This window comes from Vulpes vulpes, chromosome 11, assembly GCF_048418805.1.
Source record: "Vulpes vulpes isolate BD-2025 chromosome 11, VulVul3, whole genome shotgun sequence".
Lineage (NCBI taxonomy): Eukaryota > Metazoa > Chordata > Mammalia > Carnivora > Canidae > Vulpes > Vulpes vulpes.
This window is the reverse complement of record NC_132790.1, coordinates 17,633,820-17,652,841: the sequence shown is the minus strand read 5'-3', so window position 1 is coordinate 17,652,841 and position 19,022 is coordinate 17,633,820. Positions and strand designations below refer to the sequence as shown.

The 19,022-nt window shown below is 43.2% G+C and overlaps 2 protein-coding genes and 2 non-coding genes across 7 annotated transcripts in view; 3 read left to right on the top strand and 1 right to left on the bottom strand.

Annotated features, from left to right (window-relative positions):
• Positions 1–15,377, bottom strand: part of TRIM66 (tripartite motif containing 66) — a 60,339-nt gene extending 44,962 nt beyond the window's left edge. The window contains exons 1-5 of one of the 3 annotated variants that reach the window (XM_072725679.1): positions 14,947–15,377; positions 14,520–14,755; positions 12,661–12,845; positions 11,963–12,149; positions 6,937–7,243 (exon numbers count right to left, since the gene is read on the bottom strand). In XM_072725679.1, the coding sequence (XP_072581780.1) occupies positions 6,937–7,243; positions 11,963–12,007 (352 nt within the window). In that variant the 5' untranslated portion in view covers positions 12,008–12,149; positions 12,661–12,845; positions 14,520–14,755; positions 14,947–15,377. Of the gene's footprint in view, positions 1–6,936; positions 7,244–11,962; positions 12,150–12,660; positions 14,756–14,946 lie in introns of those variants that run through there. The other 2 variants (XM_072725680.1, XM_026008304.2) reach the window with 2 other exon arrangements.
• Positions 15,314–18,422, top strand: RPL27A (ribosomal protein L27a). Of its 2 annotated transcripts, none has more exons than XM_026008302.2 (5): positions 15,314–15,505; positions 15,876–15,939; positions 16,374–16,449; positions 17,128–17,302; positions 18,254–18,422. In XM_026008302.2, exons 1-5 carry the CDS (start codon positions 15,503–15,505, stop codon positions 18,380–18,382), a joined length of 447 nt encoding a protein of 148 aa, XP_025864087.2. In that variant the 5' UTR covers positions 15,314–15,502; the 3' UTR covers positions 18,383–18,422. The 2 variants fall into 2 exon arrangements, with proteins under 2 accessions (XP_025864087.2, XP_025864088.2); XM_026008303.2 differs by having other exon boundaries at positions 15,481–15,505; positions 16,361–16,449.
• Positions 16,620–16,749, top strand: LOC112927120 (small nucleolar RNA SNORA3/SNORA45 family). Its single transcript, XR_003236465.1, has one exon. It is a non-coding gene; the product is annotated as a small nucleolar RNA SNORA3/SNORA45 family (small nucleolar RNA).
• LOC112927119 (small nucleolar RNA SNORA3/SNORA45 family) lies at positions 18,020–18,148 on the top strand. The gene has a single exon (XR_003236464.1). It is a non-coding gene; the product is annotated as a small nucleolar RNA SNORA3/SNORA45 family (small nucleolar RNA).
• Positions 18,423–19,022: the final 600 nt, after the last annotated feature.

Here is a 19,022-nt window from a genome sequence, read left to right as displayed (position 1 = left end):
GTCAATTCAAGGACTGCACTGACATACTCTATGCAAAGCCACTGCTTTGTTCCCATTTCCAACTGCTCCTGGACAGAGAGACAGTGGGACAACCAAGGGCAGCAGCCTACTCTAGGTCTGCAGCTCCTATTGGCCCACAAGCCCAGGCAAGCCCTGGATTGGCAGGCAAAGGAGATGAATTTCTTTTCCAGGCTCTGTAATAACTATGGCATTCAGCAGGATTCTAAGGCTTTCTGGATTCCTGACGCTCCATTTATGCAGTGAGGGATTAGAGATAAGCTCCAAGAGTCTTTTCTGCTCTCTGGCCACCACAACAGTCAACCATGACTGGTTCCCCTTGAATGAGAGAGTTCCAGTAGCCAAGGGACCCCTCCAAGACCCTGTCCATCAATCATAGCCACCTTGAACTGAGGGAAGCTTTAGCAAATCTGCTCTAGCCATATCCTTCCAAGCACTGGCAGCAGCTAGTACACCCCCTAGAAACACAGCCTGCCTCCTTCCCATTAGCAGGGGAATTGCTCTCCCAGTAACGGGTACCTTTCTGAGGTGCCAGTGCTACTCCCGGGGCCCCAGAGAGCCAATTAAGGTGAGGAAACTGTTCATGAACTACAAAACCATCCCGCTGATAGGGCTCCAGAGCTCCAGCTTCTGCACCTGCTGCACACCCAGCTCAGTCCAGCTTAGTTGCCTGCCTTCCACCTAGGATACTTGGGTCACTGCCCACAACAGACCCCACGATGAGTGGGCACACTGTTCAGCACCTGGACTGAGCAAATAGCAGTCACCTCGCCTTCCAGTCTCCTGTAGCTGAGATCTCACCAGCCCCCTACCTCCCACCTTCAGCCCAGGCCATTAGAGCCCCTCCAGCTGAGCTCTCATTAAGATCCTCATTTCTTTCTCTGACTCTGAGGTTGTAGCATCTTGCATCAGTTCCCTCTCTTTGGATCTTCCCAAAGTCCCAAGGCCTGCCCACTGAGGGACAGAGATTGCTCCCCCTTTCAGCATCTGTAGTTTACAAGGGATAGGCTGCCACACATTAGTAGCTTCAGGAAGCAGGAGGCCATGGTGGTTATTTGGTGTTCTTAGAGCTCTTCAAGTCCAGTCCTGAAAGCCAGAGAAGACCTGGGATTGCCCAATTAGTGCTGGAGTCCAGATTGAGCTCTAAGGGCCATGACCTTCACCCACGTCTTGCATATCAATCACCCACACTGATAATGGGAAAAGTAAAATACTAAACAGGTAGATTGTAAAACTTTGATATCAGAATCAATGTCTCCCAGCTAGGATTTGTCTTTTAGTAGATTTGAAAAGAAAAAAATAATGTTCCTTTTACATATATGGGAAAGGAAATATCCAATTAATGGCCCTTCTCCCCTAAAACAACTAGAGCCAGAGGAGTCCAGAGAATTCTGAAGACAAATGCAGCACATTCAGAGCTTGCTAACTTAAAGTATCACTTTGTGACTCACTGGCCGATTTCTCAGAGTTTGACCTAGGACAATTTTCAATTAGGCTTAAAAGCAAACAATCCCCTGAATATATTCTTATTGGCTAAGTAAATCCATTTCCAATATCCAACCTTTCTGCACAGAGCCTGCAGCTTCACAGTCATCCTATTGCATGGCTAAGCCACTGTGTACTCAGCACACTGCTGCCTTTGCTCTGGTCCCCACCACTAGCTTTTGAAGACCTTGCCCAGCTGGTCTCGTTAGAAGCAGAGACCTAACACAGACACATTTCCAAGTGTGATGGAGTTGCTGGGGAGAATCTCAGCTAAGCTGTGGCCACATTAAAGATGTGCACCTGATGACTCAGGCTGCAGCAAGGGTTCTTTCCTGAAAAATTCTCCATGGAGTCTCCCCATCAGTTCAGACATTTCAGGTGAAATCTTCCCCTGAGCAGAGTGCAGACCAGAAACTTTGAAGACAGGTTTGACCTAATCTGCCACTTATGAGTTGTTTTGGGCCCTAGATCTTACATATTCACGATACCCAGGTTTTTCTTTTTCTTTTTTTTAAAGATTCTTTTTTTTTTTAAATTTATTTATTCATAGACACAGAGAGAGAGGCAGAGACACAGGCAGATGGAGAAGCAGGCTCCATGCAGGGAGCCCGATGTGGGACTCGATCATGGGTATCCAGGATCACACCCCAGGCTGCAGGCGGCGCCAAACCGCTGTGCCACCGGGGCTGCCTGATACCCAGGTTTTTCAACTGTAAAATGGGAATAATAGCTAATTTTAGGATTGTCAAGTTTTAAAAAGATAACTACAAGTACCCAGTACAGTGTCTGCGAACCAACAGGTGCTTGATAAATATATTTGCACCTTGCAGCTTGAGAAATACAAAGGGGCAGTGTCACAAATGCAAGTCTTCCTTCCATGTAAGAGCCATGGAGATCTCTGTGGATTCACTGGTTAAATCATCTGTTCAATAAATATTCACTTAAACCCCCATCCTGTGTCAGGTTCTGTGTTGGGCTATAGGGCTGTAGAGATGAAAGGCCTCCAGCCCAGTTGAATCATATGCCTCCTATGGTGCTGAGCACCAGAAGTGCAGGCCTGGGGAGGCTCCACCAAAGGATCAAAGTTGAAAACCAGCTAGACAGACCCTGAGCCCAGGCACACAGCCTATTCAACACAGCCATGCTCAGCTCTGCCCAGCAACTGGGACCTAGATTTATGGAAATGGGCTTATCCCCATGCACTGGTGGCCCACCTGGCTGGGGGCATTGATGTCAGGGACCCTATTTATTCTTTAGCCCCTACTCATCTCCCTCTAGCTGCACCCATATTTTAATTTTGAAAACCTGAGATTGGCAGAAATGGGGTAAGTCTGCACCCTTACTCAGCTGGATAAAGTGGCAGCACTAAAATCTCTTTCCCAAGAACCAGAATCCCAAAGCATGGCTTCTCAAATTTAGACCAGAAATCAAGTTCAGGTATTAGGTCTCTCACCAGACTTACCAGAGATAGATGACAGCTCTCCTTTTAATAAGACAGCTCACTTGGGTAGCATTCTTTCAGTACTTCCAAAAGCATTCAGCAACTGATATCCACCAGTCCTGGTCCACGGAGAACCTCTCAAAGGTACTGCTTCTTTGCCTTCTTTGCCTTCACATCCATCCACACCATATTCTCATATTATTATCATCTATCTAGTTATCTGCCCTTCAACAGAACATGAATCCCTTGAAGGCAAGGGCCTTGTCTTTTCGCCTCTGTACCCTAAATGCCAAAGATCCTGGTACACAGAAGTCAAATAGTCTGAAGGAGACAGACAGACACATACAGACACACAAACCAACAAATACCCACACAGCACAGAGTCCTAAAATCCCCAAGTAGTCATGGAAGCTGATTCTACTCTTCACCCATAAATGCAAATATGGAAGGTAAAAACATGGCCCAGCCAGGCCATAGGACATACTAAAGAATATAAGATGCCACATATTTAAGAAATCACCTCTCTTGTTCCAAATCAAGCATGTTCATATCTGACAGATTTTTTTTTCCATTTCAGTTTCAAAAGTTCTAAATAACAGTATTTTTTGTGTGTTTCTCAGCTTTTGACTACCTCCTATGAGCAGTACCGAATGTTCTACATGTACATCATCATTTAATCTTCACAACAATCCTATAAGCTAATTACTACTATCATCATCCCCACATTATAGGTGAGATGACTTGCCCAGACTATACAACTACTAAGTGGCAGGCAGATTAGAACTCTGTCGCGCGCGCTGGGGGCGACAACCGTCCAGGGATGAGGGTAAGGGAATGAGGAAAAGAAAAGAGACATAAACAGAGTGGGAGCAGGAGGGACATATGGCCGGATTCAGCCACAATGCCAACTTTATTTGTATTATTCACTCTTTTATAAAGCAGGGTTGTTTAACAAGCAGGATATTTTAAGCTTAGTTCTCCAGACATGTCCTTTCACAGTAGACAGCAACAGTATGCGCCCTTGAATAGATAGCTATAGTATGCGTCCTTGAGCCACAAGCCTTCAACAACAAGGGTGAGACAGGTGGGCCGTGGTTGGAAGAGTCAACAGAGAGCCATTGCTCGATCCATTAACCCCTTCCTGGCATGCGGCTCCCAACAGAACTCACACTCAGATGGCCAGACATATTGACACTAAAGCGTATGTTTTCATTCTCCATTACACTCAGAATAACTTGGCAAACGAACACTACTGTTTTTTTTTTTTTAAGATTTTATTTATTTATCCCATGAGAGACACATAGAGAGAGGCAGAAACATGAGCAGAGAGAGAAGCAGGCTCCATGCAGGGGACTCCAGGATCACATCCTGGGCCGAAGGCAGGCGCCCAACCGCTGAGCCACCCAGGCGTCCTGAACACTATGATTCTAATAATTGTCATTAGTATGATTTAGTTTTCTGATTTTTTAGAGCCATACAAAGCCTTGAGACATGCATAGTTTATGTTAAAAAGCCGAGATGGGATCAAAGACTTAAACATAAGAATTAAACCTATAAAATTCTTAGAAAATACAGGGGGAAAGCTTCACGGCAATGGATTTGGCAATAATTTCATGGCTAGTACACCAAAAGCACAGGCAACAGAAGCAAAAGTAGGTAAGTCGGACTTCAGCAGAATTAAAAACTTTTGAGCATCAAAGAACACTATTAAGAGAACAAAAAGACAACCCATGGAATGGAGAATATATCTACAAATCCCATATCTGATAAGGGCATAATATCTTAATATATATATATATATATATATATATATATATATATATATATATTCCTACAACTCAGCAACAATAACAGAAAACAATTAAAATGTGGGCAAAACTGAAAATCTATACCATTATACAACAACTCTCCATTTCCCACTCCTCCCCCAACTCCTGGCAACCACCATGCTACTCTTGGTCTCTACGAATTTGACTACTCTGAGTATCTCATGTAAATAGAATCATAGACTATTGGTCTTTTTTGTTAACTGGCTTATTTTATTTAGCATCATGTTCTCAAAGTTCATTCATGTTGTAGCATGTGTCAGAATTTTCTACCTTATTAAAGCTAAATAGTATTCCACTGTATATACATACCACATTTTGTTTATCCACTCATCTGTCAATGGACACTTGGATTGCTTCCACCTTTTCTCCTTGTCAATAATGTAGTTATGAACACAGGTGTACAAATCTCTCTTTGAGTTCCTGATTTTAATTCCTTAATTCTCTCTGGCATATACCCAGAAGTGGAATTGCTGGATTACATGGTAATTTTATTTTTAAAATTTTTAAAGGAATGGCCGTACTGTTTTCCACAGAGGCTATACCATTTTATATTCCCACCAACAATGTATAGGATTCCAATTTCTCCACATGCTCACCAAACTTGTTATTTTCTGTTCTTTTCTCTTAATAGTAGCCATCCTAATGGGTTTGAGGTGGTATCTCATTGTTATTTTGATTTGTATTTCCCTAAAGATTAGTGATATTGAGCATCTTTCTGTGTACTTACTGGCCATTTGTATATCTTGCTTGGAGAAATGTCTATTCAAGTCCTTTGCCCATTTTTATTATTTTTAAAGATTTATTTATTTATTTATTTATAATAGACATAGAGAGAGAGAGAAGTAGAAACACAGGAGGAGGGAGAAGCAGGCTCCATGCTGGGAGCCTGACACAGGACTCAACCGGGACTCCAGGATCGTGCCCTGGGCCAAAGGCAGGCGCTAAAACACTGAGCCACCCAGGGATCCCCACCTTTGCCCATTTTTAAATTAGGGGTTTTTTTAATTGTTGAGTTGGAGAAGGTCTTTATATATTCTGGATATTCACCCAACAATGCTGGAACTTGTTAAGACATATTTAAGATCCACCATGTGTGTAAATTTAACTAGATTTTCAAGTGTCCTTTAAGAACATTTATTTGTTAAAGAACTGAAACACTTAAAAAGAAAATAAAATATATTCAATTTATAAAAGCAAATATTATCCAAGTTTACAAATATGTTCAAATATTAATAAAAACCCCTTTAGAAGTAATTGCTAAATTTTGCTACATTTATAAATAGTGTAAGACTTACAAGTTAAAATTAAAAGTTTAAGGACTAAATTTAAGCTTAAAAATCAGACATTAATTTTAAAAATCAAACTAGATCATTTTTTCTGTGCTCCAAACTCACAAAAGAGCTCAGAGAGGTTACACAGCTTGCCCAAGGGTTTAGAGAGCTCAAAATTCATAGCTAAGGACAACTGCACTTCTCTAATGCCTCAAAGCACCTAGCCTTGGGCTACAGATCACTTTAATAATACTGCAGACAACAAAACAAACAGACATGATATTTCTAAATGCTCTCAACTTGCTTGACCTCATCCTCCAAGTTCATCCAACAGAGAGAGATTGCACCTCTGTTACAGGTCTGTGCTAGAATGCTGAGCTGAAAGGGACCTGATTCATGTCTCCATGGACTCACAGTCCTCAATGAGACTGTTCCCTAGGAAACCTGACATTCACCAGCAAGACACAAGCTCCTCCCACCAGGCTGGACTTAAATGGTGAATGGTTCACTAGTCAGTAGGAGTCTGTTCAAAATCAGGTCCCAACCATTCCTATGGGGGCAGCAGCTTTCCCTTCGCCTCAGAAGTTTAGAGAGTCAGGACAGTGTCCTCTCCATCTGGGGAGTCTGTGAAACCTTGAATCAATACCTTCCCAGGTTTCTCAGTTTGCCACCAATTCAAGGAAATACCAAACATGGAAAGTCCCAGCTTTCCAGATATAGGAGGCATCAAGAGGATTTGCTTTGTCTCATATTCCCCAAAGAGTTGTGTTTGGCAATGAGTATCCCTTGGGCATTTTAATTCTGATTCTTTCTACCTGAAATTCAGTTCCTATGAACAAGGAAGAGATGTGTTATAAGGAAGGAGGGGAACCTGTGGTTCTTTTGTACTTACCAGGTGGAATGGTCCTGTGAGCTTTGGAAACCTGTCTCAGCTCCTGGATGAAGCCCTGGAAGCAGTTCTTGCAGAGCAAATGCTGGCAGGGTAGGAACCGGGCACCCACATTTTGCAGGTCTTGTTGGCACAATGAGCAGGTCAATATCATGGCCTCCATCTGACCATTCCTGTGTTTCTGGTCAACTAGTGGCAGCCCCATAAATCTCAAGCCCGTATCCGTGGCAGTGCTTGTGACCGGGACCGGGGCTCTTCCCGTGATATCCTCAGGTGTGCAGCAGTGTGTAGATCGAGCAAGCTCCACTCCCTGTAAGTGAAGCACAAAACAGAGTGATTAATTCCTTTAGGGTTGTGGATGTTCCTGGAAAGGCCAGAGAGGACACAGAGAACTGGAGGCTCAGGCCCTGCAACCAGCAGGCCTCAGCCTCAAACTCTCACTTGAGCCCAAAGAGGGAGTCCAGCATCTCTGCTGCAGAGGTTGTGTGTTTCTTACAGAGTTTGTTGCCTGCAAAAGTGTCCAACATCTACCTGTGCTTCTCTTTATTAGTGGACAAGCTTGAACCTAGATTTCATTTTGGAAAAGAGAAGGAAATTTGTTTAAAGCCCAGTGTATGCCACGTGCTTTCTATGCTTTATCTCAGTCTTCACAGCTACTCTTGAAGATAGGCATTATGATACTTTTACAAATTAAATAAAGCCATGAGGGACAGGCTAAAGAAACTGAGGCTCAGAGAGGCTGAGTAATTGTACAAAGACAAATGGTAAATAGCAAAGTTCAAATTCAAATTCAAAATCAGACTTCATACCATTACTACTGAAATATTTCTTAAGCTGAAGTCCACACACATATTTTCATGGGTTCTCTCCAATATTTTTTAATTGATATTCATCCTAATAAGAAGTTTTAAATCTATCAATTCAAGTTCAAAAACATATCCACCACAATGAGATTTTAGAGGCAGTGCTAAGAGTTCAGGATCCAATTCACACCATACAGTATTACTTAGTCTTGAGCTAATTAGAAGAGAAAGGGGCAGCCTTAAATGTAAACGATGTACTCTTGCCACGTGAAGTCTCAAGAACAATGTGGCACACTGGTACTGCCTGTTTCATGGCACTTGGAACAGAGGAAGGAGGTAAGGAAATTAAGCCATGATCATAGTGGCATAAGTTGGCCAAACCTGACCAATGGTGAACACCACATTCAAGGTGTACTAGCAGTTTAATGCCAGTAATTTAGCAACACATCATCTGCAAATGAAATTAATGTCATTAATTTTATTGTTTTGGTTTTTTTATACCTTGTAAATTGTATTCAGTCTTATACTTGTATAAGAGCAAAAGAAATGTATCTAGTTTTATATTTGTAGTCAAGAAAGAAAACAAAAATCATTTCATCAAATCTGGAGTTCTATCATTATGCAGATTTGAGAGAACTTTCCTTTTGGTCCATGGTCTCTGGGAGCCAAACCCATTAGGGACAAAGAGTGACAAGCTAGGAGAGGCCAGCCTGCTTGGGGGCCCAACAAGATGCCACTAAATGAAATAATGGATAGACTTATACCTCTAATTCAGTCTGGAGCTCTGAGAGCACTTATTTCCCAGAGGGCAGCATGGCAGCCCTGTGGCGGTAAGGGCAGTCTGTCTTAGAAGGTTTAAGTGTGCCTGAGTTTATTTCATTAGACTTTGAGAATATCAAACTCTTTGGTCCCAAAATCCTTCACATTTTTTAATTATTCAGGACCTTAGATTTTATTAATGTGGGTTCTGTCTACTACTATTTGCCATATTAAAAATGAAAACTGAGATAATTTAAAAATATTAATTCATTAAAAAACAATAAACCTATTACATGTCAGCCTGAATAACATACTTTTTAGAAAAAAATTATTTTCAAAAAAATAAATTTAGTAAAAAGAGTGACATTGTTTTTCCTTTTTGTAAACCTCATTAATGTCTGTCATAATAGGAGACAGCTGGAATCCTGAACCTGCCTCTGTAGTCAATCCACTCGATGTTGTTTTGTTTTAGTAAATTAAGAAAATACAGCCTCATGGGGTTGTACAGTTGGAAAAGATAAGACTATTTTTAATAGTCGTATTAGGTTATAGTGGACATTTTTTGATACTACAAGTGGTAGTTTCCTAAAGGTTGGCTGTAATGTGGAATCTGTAACTATATCAGTGAACATTTCTTACCCTGTTACATTAAAATCCACTGGGCTATCTTGTACTGATTTTTTACCCAGGCATCATTTTATAACACCAAGCATTTGCCATTTGGAAAACATTCGTTCAAGGACTTATGCAGATGCTCCAACCATTGACCTTTCATTAGACAATAATAAAACATCACACTCTTTCACATCATCACCTCTAATCTCATTGGAAAATTATTAGGAAGATGTCAGACTCAAAGACATCAAACTCAGCTATACCTTTACCAGAATTCTATTTTTGCTGGAAACTCTAATTTTAATCATTGGCAACAAATACTATCAGTTTTTTCCTTGGAATGACAGGTTCATTTCATTGTTGAAAAAATATCTGCCAAATTCCCAAGGCTGAATAAATAACCTCAGTCTGTCAGTTGTTCTTTTAAGTAAAACTGGTGTCATACAAAAAAAGGCTAGTTCAGCTTGCAACTCAAATAAGAGCACAAACGCAATTCCTTACTTTGATAAGTAGATGTGCTTTATGCGTACTTCCAGTTTCTTCATACAGAATATTAATAACGTGTATTCAAGGACTGAAATGTAATAAAATATTTACTGCTTCATTACAGACACTCCTAAGTGAGACTAAGGCTCTAAGGCTTTTCCTTCCTTCCTTTTTTTTTTTTTTTTCTTTTCCTTCTCTTCCCTCCCTTCCTCTTTTCCTGCAAATGCCTGGCAGTGAAGAATACAATGACTTATACCAGCATCTTCAGTTTTTTACACACCATCTTTGGTTTTTGCTTTGGCACCACCAGGGCAAATGCCAACTCAGTGAAACGGGCAGATAACATCTTAGTATGATTATGAAAATGGTTTTGACCCTGTGGATGCTTATGATGCTGTGGATACTTGTGACCCGATGGACACTTGTGAAAGAGTCTCAGGAACCATCCCCAGGCCTTCCCCACCCCTGATCATAGGTCTACAGATAGCACTTAGAGAACTGCTCCATTAGGCTTTAAATAACAACTCTGGGGATTCAAGGAAGTGGCCTGGCTTTCTGATACCAGTGGGAACTACTCAGGATGAATATATGAATAATAAATATTTTGGGCACCTGGGTGGCTCAGTGGTTGAGCACCTCCCTTTGGCTCAGGTTGTGATCCTGGGGTCCTGGGACTGAGTCCTGCATTGGGCTCCTCTCGAGGAGCCTGCTTCTCCCTCTGCCTATGTCTCTGCCTCTCTCTGTGTGTCTTTCATGAATAAATAAATAAATATTTCATTTCTGTCTTAGAAGAGCAACTAAAGTAACTCTATGAGGGTAAAGGCTAAATTAAAGGCACAGGCAAGCAATGGAGTCTCTGATTTGAGGATAAGGGGTGGAGGACAGGAACGTAAACAAATATTTCTAAAGTAAAAGAGTGACTTTTGGTATTTCTCATTATACAAACAAGAAAAAACTAATATCAAAAAAGAATATGCTGTTTGTTCAGTATCATTTGGCTAGTGGGAAATGAACCGAAACTTCTGTGTTCTTTCTGCTAATTTTATCTTGTGAAATTAAATGAAAACCCAAATATTTAAGCCGTTCCTTGTGGTGCTATTGGATAAACTGCCCTCCAAGGTCAGAGAATTCCTCTCTTCATATTTTGCTATTCTGAGTTTAATGGCAGCAAGGTTTTCCATCCTAGCTTCCAACAAAACTTCTAGGAATGCATTTTCCATGTACTACCATGATATTTTTAAAAATCTATTCAACACAGTGAGGAAAGACTCCTGAAAATTAGGTTATTTTTACTTTGTACTGAAGACAACCCTGTGGATTTTCCTCTAAATGCCATATTGCCATATATCAACAACTACTGATAAAGGCAAAAAACCACCACAACAAAAACAAAAGAAAATGAAATCAATAACAACAACAACAACAATAACAACGATAAACCCTGAACCTGGTATAGTCGAAAGTGGTAACTATACATGCTGCTGTGCATAAATTGGTTCAATTGATTTGGGTGGAAAAACAGCATAAAATGAATCATAAAAATGTTCATACCTTATAATACAGCAGTCTCACTCCTGGGAATTTACCCTAGACACATTATTCAATAGAAGGAAAAAAACACATATACACAAATGCTCATTGCATCACTAATTAGCAAAGGACACAATAGGACTAACAACAACAACAACAACAACAAAACCCAAAATACAGGAGAAACTGGCTTAGTAAATTATAGCACCTGCTGAAAACAAATTAGTATTAAACTGTTAAAAATGATTATGATGACTAGGTAGTGATACAGAAAAAATGTCACGGTATTAAATGAAAAGCAGAATAAAAAGGATGCATCTGCTATAACCATTAGCTTTGTACGTAGCTATATCTCCATGTAGACAAGAGCTGAAAAGTAATATTCAGACATAAAAACAGCATTGCAAGGTATTATGATTTGAGATGTTTATACTTATATTTTTTTAACATTCTCTTTAATGTTCCACTTGTTTTTCTATTACATGCAATTTTTAAAATCCTTTCTGAAATAAATTTAGATTCCTAGAATTTTTCTAGAATTCTCACTTAAAAAGAACAGAAACCCTGGCTCTTCCCACCCCAAATTAACAATCCTTTGCTTGAAAAATGAAAACAACATATTATTTCCAAATGCCCAAACCTAAAGATGGAGAGCAAGCAAACAAGGCTGGATCCACCCATGTGGATTGCTATATGAAGGACTGCTGAGGAACTTGGGAACCCAGAGAGGAGAGGAAGAAAGAGGGACCACAGGGCCCTCTTCAGGGTTGGGGGTATGTTCATAAGGTCCCCTGGAGAAAGGTGTGTGGTACCAAAAAGGTCAGCACCACATTTACCTGTCTTGCCAGATTGCTGCCTGATATCATCTCCCTTCTGCTCATTTCACAGGTATTTTTTGAGGCCCTGACTCTCTGGGGGAGCCCAAAAGCCTGAGATGTCACAAGGCCACACTCTACTTCAGAAGAGATGTCACAGAGAAGCAGGCCTCTCAGAGGTCATGTCTCAGGGTCATGTTCCATGTGCCTGAGTGGAGAAGGACAAGTCACCAAATGCCTAATGTCAGGATACTATTCAACTTTGCAGATACAGATCTCAAACTTTGTTTGCTCTCTCAGAGCTAGTCAACCTAGGGAAACTGACCTACACGGACAAGCCACACATAAGCCTTATGTTAAACCCATATGATTGTCCTGGGAATGAGGGAGGCTGCTAGAAACCAGAGCCCACAATTGCTCAGGGCACTCCCTCTACCCTGGAGATCAAACCATCAATGAGAAGAATGTTAGGTGAACACAGAACCCAACACAGAGTACTGGTCCACTCAGGGAGAATTTCCATTCCAATGGATGACCTGAGGGATAGGATGAAGTTCCTCTATAATCATGGAAGTTGGCAAAACTATTCAAAAGCAGTGCCCATTACCCAAAACCCTACCTCTACCCTCTGAACAGTCTTAGTCTTGGTCCTTACTCTAGACCCTCCTTACAAAACACTTAGTGGTTACCTTTCATTCCCAAAGCTCTGCCCAGCTTACCTCCATTCACAGACCATGTTCCCAAGGGTAGCTCAGTTCATCTCTTGTGCATTTATTGGTCAGCTTTGACATCAAATAGAGGGTGATCTCTTCTTAGACCTTGCCTCCCACTCTCATAGCCCCTCTTTCCGCTGGTCCCAGGCAGTATATGATCAAGGACTGAAGGACTGATGAAGACCATAAAGCTGTGAGGTCAGAAAGGGAGTGGTCACTGAGGTAAAAACAGATCTGGAAAGAGAAGACTGAAGACTAGGTAGGCCCACGCCCTGTATCTTGGCAGCACTTATAGCCTCTGGCAAGTCACTCAACCTTCTGTGCCTCAGTTCTCATATTCTTATTCATAAAATGGAGCTAGTATTGTTGACTTCTCAGGCCAATGCATTTTGTAAACTTCAAGGTATATTTGGCTATTATCACTGTGGATTGCAGTGTTCTGGGAAGAAGCAGAATATAAAGTGGGCCTTAAAGGTTGAGGAAAATTCAGGATATCTGATAGGAAGATGAGCGCTACAGGCATGAGAAATGGCACAGCACAGGCAGAAAGGCAGGGATGTATCAAGTCTGGCGGCAGTAGGAAGCTAGTGTAAAACGAGAAGCTGAGGTTGGTTTGGAAAGGCAAGTGGGCTGTATTCTGTTGGTCAAAGGGAGTTATCCAACTTTTTGATCAAGTAAGTGAAGGTGAAAGTCATGTTTTGGGAAGGTTAACCTGGCAGAGGTGAGATGGATGAAAGTATTGGATGAGGATTAGAATGCAGGCAGGATGACTAGAGAAGGATGTTGAACTCAAGATAAGAGACATGATGAGAATCCTAAGGAAGGCAGTGGCATGGGGGCTTAAAAGGAGGAAGCAGATTTGAGATACAGAACAAAAGATTATGGTGACAGTGACAGTATATTAGGAGAAATGAAGGCTTTGAAACAATTTTCAGGTCTCCATGACATCACTATCTAAGTGGACAAGGGTGCCACTCACCAAGATATAGTATAAAGGAGAAGGCACCAGTGAGCAAGGAAGATTGAAGTCTTTGAATATGTTTACCAAGTTTGTCTGTAGAATGTCCCAGGGATAATAATCAGAAATTAAGTAAGTACATGAATGTGGAGCTCAGCAATAGAGATGTGAATTGAAGCCTCCCAACATACGCTCACCCAAGAAGACTGCACACTGTGAAAAGTTAAGAGGCAAGAAGTGGAGGCTAAAAAACATCAACAGTTAAATGGTGTATAGAGTTAGAAGAACCTGGAAAAACTGACAAATGGCCAGAGAGGTAGGAAGAAGGCAAGAGTTTCTATGAAGAAGTGAAAGAGGTAAGGTACCACAGAGAACACATGGTAAAAGGAATGAGAAGAGTCCATTCAATTCATTTATGATTTGAGTAAGAGTGGTGTGGCTGATTAAACATGAATGGGAAATGAACAAATGGATAGAATTCAGACTACTCTTTTGGGGAGCGTGGCTGTAAAGGAAAGAGCTAGGATGGTAGGGAGAAAGTAGGGAGAATCTAGGACATTTTAGTAAAATATATTTTAGCTGATAGGAACGAGGCAAGGAAAATAAACACACAGAGTAATTGGAAGAACGGGAGTTTAGACACTGGTTGAGACTTGAGAGATGGCTCTTCCACTATGTGAAAGTACATTCAACCACTTGATTTGTTGAACATGTACTACATGCCAGGAATTGGGAGTACAGGGATAAAATACTCCTGAACCATTAAGGAATTTGGTCGAGTAGGGGAGACAAATGTGGATCAACAATTATATATGAGCTATGTACTAGAATGTGGGGGGGCACAAGGGGGGGAAGCAGCAATGGCCGTATGGGTCAGAGAAGTCCCACAGGGAAAGGAGACACTTGCATTGCAAAGATCGAGGTTGAGCAGGGGTTTTCTGGTCCAGGAGAGGGGTTCACAGCCTTGTCAAGTAGGTTCAGGTGAAAAAATTTGGTGGTTACAAAAAGTATTTAGAGTCTGGATTAAAAAAAAAAAAACATAAAGCAACCAGGTATACAGGTCCCTGAAGTATATTGGATTGTTCAAACTATGGACGCCCAGGATGACAGCACAAGGGCAAAGGAGCAATTAAGACCGAGCGCCTCGGATCCCTGGGTGGCGCAGCGGTTTGGTGCCTGCCTTTGGCCCAGGGCGCGATCCTGGAGACCCGGGATCGAATCCCACATCGGGCTCCCGGTGCATGGAGCCTGCTTCTGTCTCTGCCTCTCTCTCTCTCTGTGACTATCATAAATAAATAAAAATTAAAAAAAAAAAAAAAAAAAAGACCGAGCGCCTCCTCGGAGTGTGGGCGATCAGGTGGGCGGCAGACACGTAGGGAAGGGCTTCAAAGGGAGCAGAGCCAGACCGCCGGTGCTCGCGGCGGGTCGAACAGGGCCTCGCGGATCCTCACTGCAGCCGCTACCGCCGGGGCCGAGCCGACCGCGAGGACGAGCGAGGCGCGCGCGTCGGCTCAGCAGCGGGGCGTTCGGCCAGGAGCCCGGCGGGTTCCGGGGACACGGGGCCGCGGCGGCGGGCACCACAGAGCTCCCCGTGCCGCAGACTCCGCGACAGGTCTCAGCCTTCGAGCCTGAGCGAACGAAGGTGACGCGGAGGCAGTTTTAGGGCGGCCGCCGTCACCCGGCCTCGCCGTGGAAGGAGAGGACACCGAGCTGAAAAAGGAGGGCGCCCGGCCTGGCGGTCACGCGAGCCCCGCGAACCCCGCGAGACTCCAGAGACCCCGCCCTAGGCCCGGCCTAATCCGGCCGGAAGTGAGTCTCTTGGCTCCGCCCCCGTTGTCGGTAGCTCGCGAGATTTCGCGGACGCCTCCCTTTTTCCTCTGGGCCGCCAACATGGTAGGTGGTTCTTTTCGTTTCTCCGCTGCGTTGCTAGTTCAGGCCGCGAGCTGTACTCGCTTTGCACCTCAACCACCAACTCCCGGCCTCGGCCCGACCTTCCAGGCCGCTCGGGGCAGGGTGGCCCGTGTGGGCCCCCGAGTGTGGGCCCGAGGGTTCGGCTCTCTGAGACACGCGGGCCTGCGCGCTCAGGCGCCGCCCTGATGAGGCCACGGGGCCCCGGGCCGACCGGTCCGTAACATCACCCTTGCTGATGTGGCCCAAAGCAGATCCTTGACCCCGCAGACCTACAGACCCTTCTCAGACGGCCAAGTTCGCCCTCTGCCCCACCTCCCTTTGGCTTTATCACCAAGCACCTTTTTCCATACAGCCATCCAGACTGAGGAAGACCCGGAAACTTCGGGGCCACGTGAGCCATGGCCACGGCCGCATCGGTAAGTGCCGGCATCCCATCCTGGCCGGCTTGGAGCTCTCCCTGCCGGGTGCTTAGCTAGCCGGGAAGTGGGTAGGGTAGAAGTGGGTAAGCTTTGTGCGGTCATTCGGAGTAAGCTTGGCTGTTAGCTGTTGGTTTTTTCCTTAGAATTCTCTACGGTGCTCCATTTAAAGACATTTTCACATCAGTGGGGGGGGGTAGTTTAAATTGGGACAAAGTGTTCATTTGTCGAAGGCATGTACACTATCCAGCAGTGGATAGTGCTGTGATGTGGAACATTGCAAAGACAAGTTTGACCCAGAGTCTTGAGGGAATAGCAGTGTTTAAAGAGGTTTTGTAGACTGAAAAAATGAAACGCAGAAGTGTGGGGAAATGCTTTTGCAAGAAGACTTGAACTGGAGAAGGCTACGTTAGCCATGTAGCTTTGTATTGCAGGCAAACACCGGAAGCACCCAGGAGGCCGGGGTAATGCTGGTGGCATGCATCATCACAGGATCAACTTTGACAAATAGTGAGTGTTTCTTGACCTGTACTTTCACCAGCACTGACAGTTTTGGAATGATGGGTAAAGGGCTGGCTCAGGACACCTTCAGTGGGAAGCAAGCCTCTTAACCACTCGAAAACCTTTGTATATTGCTGGGTTTTAGCAAGTTAACATTTGATGTGAACCGAGAATTTGCCATCGAGGCTAGAGTCACGCTTGGGTATCAGCTATTGCCTTAGTGTGCTAGAGTCCTCGAAGAGTAATTGCTGACCTTATTCACTGGCTGTGACCCTTATGGCATAGTCAGTCACCAGGTTAGTGACATGCGTCAGGTGTATAACCTGCTAGATTTCACTGTGCCCCCAAATTTGTTTAGAAAATCTCTACTACAAGAATGTGTGGAATTTCCATAGAGTGGCTGTCAGGTGATACGGAAGATCTCTAGTCTTGGCTCTGCCTCTTGACTTTTTTCAGTGATTTATCCTGGTTCCATGAAGTAACGGTAGTCTCCTGAACATCTTCCATGGCTTTTTTTTTTTTTTAAAGACTTGTTTTAATGCAACAATGAATGGAGTCCTGGTTATGTCACTATTGTGCACTGATGAACAATTTACACTATAACTAGGGGAGGTGAACTATGAAGACAATAAACATCACTTCTTAATTGGAATCAGGTTATGAAAGTGATTATCTTTCTCTTCCTAGTCACCCAGGTTACTTTGGAAAAGTCGGTATGAGACATTACCACTTAAAGAGGAACCAGAGCTTCTGCCCAACTGTCAACCTTGATAAACTGTGGACCTTAGTCAGTGAGCAGACACGGGTAAATGCTGCCAAAAACAAGACTGGAGCTGCTCCTATTATCGATGTGGTGCGATCGGTGAGTGAAGGAATATTTGTTGACTTTACAAGGTCTTTGTCTCTCAAAATTCTGGATAATCTGATCTACTGATGCTCTTCCTAGAATTTATAGCTAGTTACCTACCAGACTACTGTCTTGACAGAATTTCAACAGGTAACTCACCAAAATTGCATTCTAGTTGTGATTCATGCAAAGCATTCAGCTCTCTCCAGTTTCTAATTCATTCAGTTACTTTTGTTATTTCTTGAATGTTTTTCCAATCAGTAGTCTCATTCCCACTCTTAACTGTCTTGGTTTGTACAGGTTTGCATTTCTGGCCTGAGCTTTTGAGCAGTATCTCAGCTCAGCTGGCTCTGGTCTCTTTTAATACAACCCTGCTTACATGGGCACTCTTGGCCCTTTATGTCCCTTACAGAATAAAATACTAATATGTTTGTTAATTGTGGATCTGCATTATCGGAAGAGATTTCCACTCCCCACCCCTGCAAAGCAGTGACGACAAAGCATTTTTGCCTATCCTTTGGAGTTCTGGTCCTGTGTCAGTTTAACCTCCCATGGGTGTGGAGGTAGTCTTAAACCCTGAAGGGGCTTTCAGTGAAGTTTTAAATCCCTTTTCTCAGCCTAGGTAACATTCCTTGAGCAATTTTGGTAGGACTTCTTGGAACATTGCTAGGAATGTGGTCTTTTGCTTATCAGGTAGTAATTGAATGGTGGGGGTTGCGGGGGTTGTGCTTTCTTGAGGCTAGAGTCACATCCTGACATTTCTTGTCCTGGTGTGCTAGAGTCCTCAGAGAGAATCTGCTGGTCTTGATTCACTGGCGAGGGCAGTTGGTGCCCCCGGTAGTGCCCAGATCAGAAACATGTCCCCCCAGCTCCTAGATGGAGTAGATTGGCAGTCATTTTTTTTTCATACCAAGGAGTTGGTACCTGCTGTGGTGTGTATTATAAACTCTTTTTCTATTCCTCTAGGGCTACTACAAAGTTTTGGGAAAGGGAAAGCTCCCAAAACAGCCTGTCATCGTGAAGGCCAAATTCTTCAGTAGAAGAGCTGAGGAGAAGATAAAGGGTGTGGGGGGCGCCTGCGTTCTAGTAGCTTGAAGCCACATAGGGGGAGGTTCATTAAATGCTAACAAGTGCTTTTCTCTTGTGGTCTGAGTATAAATTCTTTAGCACCCCTACCTCCCTACCTATACATCAGAAACATGCCTAAACAGATTTTTAGGAGTAAGGATATGAGGGCCTGAGCTTCTCTACCAGCTCCCCTCAAAGTGTGCGAGAGATGACACCAGCGCATAAAGGATTTGGCCCAGTACCTAACTTGAACATTTTCGTTTAGAATGTGAAAGTGATACCTGTGATAGCACTTGGATGTATCTTAGAGTTGAAAGGCCTGTTTGCATTGTAAATTCGGACTATACAATGAGTAGGAGAATACACCCTTAACTGCAATGTGTGGCTGTACAGCTCTGTACCTTACATGGGGCTCATGGGGCTTGAACTCAACCAGATCAAGTTAGAGCTCTACCAACTAAGCCAGTCAGGTGCCGCAAAATGGAAGACTTGGTTATGATCTGATGGACAGTGAGAAGGATTGAAGCAATTGTGAAAGATGTAATTCCTGAACTGAAGGTTTTTCCTCCTTGACTCCATCTTTTATCATACTATTCTAGTCGTAACCAAAAATTTTAGATGGGGCCCAGCAGTTTGAATGTTAAACACCAGGGCTTTTACACGTGAA

Coding starts and splice junctions, on each gene's coding strand:
- RPL27A (XM_026008302.2), top strand. Junction 15,940..16,373: donor CCATGGCCACGGCCGCATCG/GTAAGTGCCGGC, acceptor TTTGTATTGCAG/GCAAACACCGGAAGCACCCA. Junction 17,303..18,253: donor TTATCGATGTGGTGCGATCG/GTGAGTGAAGGA, acceptor CTATTCCTCTAG/GGCTACTACAAAGTTTTGGG.